This window comes from Zingiber officinale, chromosome 1A (assembly GCF_018446385.1).
Source record: "Zingiber officinale cultivar Zhangliang chromosome 1A, Zo_v1.1, whole genome shotgun sequence".
NCBI lineage: Eukaryota > Viridiplantae > Streptophyta > Magnoliopsida > Zingiberales > Zingiberaceae > Zingiber > Zingiber officinale.
The window spans coordinates 120,612,151-120,617,955 of NC_055987.1; the positions used below are offsets into that span (position 1 = coordinate 120,612,151).

Consider the following 5,805-nt stretch of genomic DNA (forward strand, 5'->3'; position numbering starts at 1 on the left):
ATCGACCAGTTATATACTAAGTTACGTTGTAGCAATGGGGAGTTGTATCATATACGCTAGACCAACGCTAGGGTTTAATCTGTACGTCTTGACATCGAGTAACGCAATAAGTTTTTTATGTTCGCCTGGCTCTAGGGTCGACCGAATATATGTTGAGAGACTTAACAAATATGGAATTAAGTCCCCTAAGCTTAGATAATCCTAGTAAGAATTTGGGTCAACTGACTATACACTAGCTGTCATAAATAGCGCACTAGGTCCCTCGAGTTCGACCAGCTTTTAAGTCTGTCTAATTTTATACTGGAGGTCTTAGCGTTGAGAGTGAATGGTTGGGCCTCAATGAAAGTGACCATTTCGTCTTATCATGATTGTCACCTCATCTTAATCTTAACTATCATATTATCTTAACTTTATGTAAAATATCATTTCTAGATCCACTTATAATAAATTGAACTGACTTTCTTGTGAACAAATGCTCTAGTACAAATGTACAATCAATATGTGTTTTTTTTTCTTTGACAAAATCTATTTCATGGTATTTTAAAAGGAAACCTATCATGTCACTAAAATTATTTGAAATCATTTAGTTTTAATCACTTTTTGTAAACTACATTCATCTATAATACAATGTTTAAAATTTAGTATCATAATATAAATAGTAGAGCGACCTATCTTATAATAAATTTAATTCGCATAAAATATATAAAAATTAATTTTATTTTCTTTCATTTGGCAACAACGCACAAGATCATATTAATTACTTTGTACCACAGTATAATATTTAAATTATCATCTAATATTCAATTCTCATTTATAGTATATTTAAAGAATTTTTTTTTAAAGGGGACACATAATCCTTTTTCAATTTATTAGGATAATTAATAGAAAAATTTTATGAGATCAAATTAATCATTCAAAAATAATCAATGGACTAACTGAATTTATCATATATATATATATATATATATATATATATATATATATATATATATATATATATATATATATATATTACTAATATTTTTATCAACCCATTAACTAGATATATATATTTATTACATCACACAAATACAATACGGTAGTGTTTCACCGGATATTTATTCTATAACAGATATATCATGGGCGCAAACGACAGCTGGTCGCAAACCCAAAACACGGTGAAACGATAAGACGTCGCCCGACATGCAACCTACATCAGCTGGTCGCACGGCGCCGCCTCGAACGACAGCCTCTCGCCGACGAGATCATACCGCACGTGCATGTTCTGCTGCATGAAGTTGCCAAGGATGGACAAATTGAAATCCGACCTCACCACCGCCACGCACAGCAACCCCACGCTTGAATCCTCCGCGATGTAGTTCTCCGGCGGTAGATCCATGTCCGCCCCCTCGAAGTGAAACACCAATCTCGGCACCTGCACATCCTCGCCGCCGTACGTGAAGCAGATGTCGAGCCCGTAGGCCGACCCATCCGCCGCGGACAGATTCATCTGCGACTCGAACGCTCGCTTCAACTCCGCATAAGCCGGGTCCACCAGCATGGTCACGGTAGCGACGGAATCGATGATCAGCCCCCCGGTCCCGTCCGCCGCGATTGAGAAGGTCGTGCTCGGTATCGGAAGCATGGTCTCGCCGACAGTGATCCCCAGCAATGATAGGTAGTAGGAGGAGGGGAAATACAGCGACGGGTTGGTGACGAACGGAGTGGATTGAGCCTGCGCGCTTAACGTCGACATGGTGCCCAGAAGCAGACGACTCGTGTCGGGGTCGTCGTACGTGAGACAGTAAGAGAAATTCCCGTAGCCGAGTTGGGACACCAGCGACCAGCTCCCTCTCCCCATCCCCACGATCCCGGACGAGTTGGCGAAGTCTCCGCTGTTGTTGTTGCCGCAACCAAAAGCGACGCCGGATACGGCCGCCGACCCGAAAGTAAACGTCTCGATGCCGAGGGCGCCTTGGGTGAAGGAGCTGTCGCTGTAGGTATAGGAGTAGCTGCAGTCGGAGGCGTTGCTGCAGGGCAGGGGGACGTAGGTGGAGGACTGGGAGGGGTAGTACAGCGGCGTGGGCTGGGAGAAGCATTGGAGGCAGGGCCGGCACTGCGTCCAGATGAGGTCGCTGCTGGTGTCCATTATGGGCAAGTACTGGATCGCCGGCGTGCCGATGGCGAGCTCCATGAGGAACGAACCGCCGCTGGCGTAGAGCTGGGTTTGGAGGACGTCCGTCGACTGGACGTTGCTGCCGGGGCCGCGATGATCGTCTTTCCAGATTTCCGAGATGGCGCGCCCGATGGGTTTGATGGCGTTCCATAAGACTTTAGGAATTCCCTTCCCGGAGCAGGAAGGCGCTGCGGCGAATGAGATCAGCAAGAGCAGAAGTAGCGGTAGCAGTTTCGCCATTGATTTTTGTTGAATTACTTTTGATCGAAAGAAAGAGATGAGCAAACCCAAATTTATAAGGAATCATACATTATAATTACATACTATGTAAAAATTTAAACCTCAAACCTTAAATTGGTATTACCTTATACCACTAGACTGTCCTAAGAAAATTTGATTATTCCATGCCGCGAGGTGACTTTGCTTAAGAGAGAGTTTGCATAATAACAAAATATTGTGTATTATTTCTTTGTGAAACTTCATGTAAGTTTCACTACAATAAAATACAACTTTAGATTTTAATTTTAAATAAATTTTTTAATAAATATAATTTTATCTCATATTTCATTATATTTGTAATCTATATTCATTTTTATTTATAAACTTTTATATACAATTTTACCTCAAATTCATTTTAAACTCTTTTATTTTTTTATAAAAATATTATATTTTTATTAAAGTTAAATAAATTAATAATTCTGTAATAAATCCGCCTCTAATTTATCTAAATTTAAAATAAATTTTAATTATGTCTCAAAAATTTGATTATGAACGCTTGTAGTAAAAATATTTGTATTACGTAAGTTGATGATTAAATATTTGTAATAAAAATATTTTGTATTACGTAACAAAGCGTTTGACGACGACAAGGAAATTAATTATGTCAAAAATAGAATGCGTATGAAATCATGCATCGACGTCGTATAGATGTATTTCCTTTGAAAATATGCAGCGGAGGTGAATTATTATTTGAAAATTATATAAAAAAAAATCTTCTACAAGCAGAAAAACCTATATATTTCCTTCTCTCAATAAGATTTAAAAATAAAAGATACAAAAAAAATAATAATATCTTACTTTTCTTCTTAGATAATCACAAATAAACATTAAGAAAAGAAAGAGTAGTTATAAAGAAAAAACCTTTATGAGAATAAAAGTTTGATAGGGAGTCTCAAAAGTACCTTCGGAAAAAAAAACATAGATTAAATATTATTATAGTTAAGTGTTACTATCTTCCTTTATCTCCCTATATATAAGCTTAAGTATATATATCTTTTTAAAAATGGATTCTCACGTAGTGCTGATGGACGATGATAATTGAACTGACGGTACCTAAGCTCTGTACATACTCAGACAAGACCACAGACATTAGAAGCCAGAAACTAGGAAAAAGTCCCTGGAACAGACCCTCCGACACTCAAGTCAGGTACTTTTCTCCCAAAAGAACAGTATACGAAGGAGAAAGAAAGTAGAAGATAAGTGCGAATGTGCGAGAGAGCGCACGTACGCAAGGGAAAGGACCTCCCTTTTTTATATGACAGTGCATACCTCTGGAGGCTGACTGATGTCAGAGAATATCAGGTGTCATGTCTTGTCGGCTGATGGAGGACAATATTTCCTGACACTCAGCAGTTATTCTCTAACAAGCGGTTATGATTCCTTGACCTTGTTGTCAGGTAACGCCTTTTTGTCCCGACCGGATATGAATAGGGTAGCACGGGATGATCAGTCAGGTATAACACCTGGCCTAAACCTTGGGGGGTCGGGAGCTGTGGAGAGATCGTCCAAGAGCCGACCGGGAGTTGGCTGCCCGGGAGTTAGCTTACTAAGAGAATTAGGTCAAGATACAATCAGGTCGTGAGAACCCGACCAGTCAGATCCAGGTCAGGTATCACCTCGACTGCCTTCCAGGTCTTAGACCAAGGCGTCTCAGATCTGGAGTCTTGGTATGTGAGAACCCGATCGGGAATCATGTTGCTGACGTCGTCACACGGTCCTACCTCCTCTTTCTCAATCTATTGACTATTTCATCCCCTTAACTTCTGACTGCAACGTCCCCTTGACTTCTAACTGCCACATCTCCTTAACTTTTGAATGTTACGTCTCCTTGACTTCTTACTGTCACGTCCTTTTGACTTCTGACTGTTACGTCACCTTGACTTTTGACTACCCAACCTTATCGGCCTGATCTCATCATTATGCACCGTATCATTAATCGATTAAAAATATTCATAATTATCTAAAACCCAAAAAAGAATAATTTTATAAAAAAAAAACTTTCTAGTCGACGGATCATGTCCAGTAGATTAGATCCAAATCTACGTGGTTGTAGTGGCTAAGATATAGCAATCTTATCTTCGAGCAATTAATTTTTCAATCAACCTCGTCTAGTTGCCTGCTCACACGTCTAATACATTGGATTCATTTTAATTAACTCCAATTACTAAGATTGTGATCTTATCTGCCAATAACTAATTTGTAGTCGGTTAACAATCAAAATATGCTTTCATCTAGTGAAATGGCATAAATAATCACTGCTAGTCAAGGATCAAATATTGTAGTTGATTAGAATAAACCTAGCTCCATCATCTATAACCTAGTCCAATCTATTAGAAGTCAAATATAAATATTTTATTTTTGAATATAGAGTTTATAGTAGTTGAGTTCATATTTTAATTATTTGATTCAGGCTCATATCTAATTGACTCAGAGATTTTGACTTCTCTCGAGATTGATTGAGGCGCATGCCCAATTGACTGAATCAACTCTAACATTTTGACTTCTCTCTAAATTATTGATTAATTAGTGTGGAATATGTGAAGGAATATGATGAAAGTAAGACGAGACAAAAAATTCTCTGACTTCTATGAATAAATGCATCAACCATAACGTACATACAATGACATAAACACCACCACACACACATCACCACATTTATAGATATGATGCATCATAATTAAAACCAACATCACACCATAATTTCAACCCAAATTAACCATATCAGGTAACATTAAACATAGAATGTCCGATTCAATTCCACAAAAACTTTCTATCAGCAATCAATATAAATTGGAGAAATACAAACTTTATCTCCAAACGTCTAGACCCTCTCTGAGCACTCCAGCTATGCAAACTTTATCTTCACACAACGGCATGAAGATCGAATTTTTCCATGTACCGGGTGCTTGGATCATGTCCGAGTGCCTGGACCATGTTTGAGCACTTGGATCATATCCAAGCGTTCGAACCATTGCTGATGTGGACCCAAAGATAATTCACAGAAACGTCACTACGGTGAGACACCTGTTAGACGCCTTGGTGGTCCAGGCACCTAGACCATCTAGTTTGGGTGTCCGGACAGTCCAGGCGCCCGGATCAGTCAATCATGTGTTCGTTGATTGTCCGACGCCTTCTCCGTTCGCTGACTTTTTCTCCGGTCGCTTAAGTAATCCTCTAATTTTCCAGAGTTGAGCTCATCCAAATCCAACTCTAGCCTTCTCCTCAAGTAGTCTTCCACTTCGATTTCTCGTCCTTCGGAAGCGCCACGTACGTTCTTCTCACTCCATCGGTGTACTCTTCCATAGTTTCTCATTCCTCGGATGCACCAAGCTCGTCAACCTGATTCTCGTGTCATCCTTCTCGTTCACTAT

The 5,805-nt window shown here is 39.3% G+C and overlaps 1 protein-coding gene across 1 annotated transcript; it reads right to left on the minus strand.

The window, feature by feature from the left end:
• Window positions 1-1,034: 1,034 nt before the first annotated feature.
• LOC122009557 (aspartic proteinase nepenthesin-1-like) lies at window positions 1,035-2,559 on the minus strand. The gene is made up of 2 exons (XM_042565762.1): window positions 2,520-2,559; window positions 1,035-2,412 (listed from the first exon to the last, which is right to left on the minus strand). The coding sequence occupies exon 2, from the start codon at window positions 2,393-2,395 to the stop codon at window positions 1,190-1,192; it is 1,206 nt and encodes a 401-aa protein (XP_042421696.1). The 5' UTR covers window positions 2,396-2,412; window positions 2,520-2,559; the 3' UTR covers window positions 1,035-1,189.
• Between the last annotated feature and the right edge of the window lie 3,246 nt (window positions 2,560-5,805).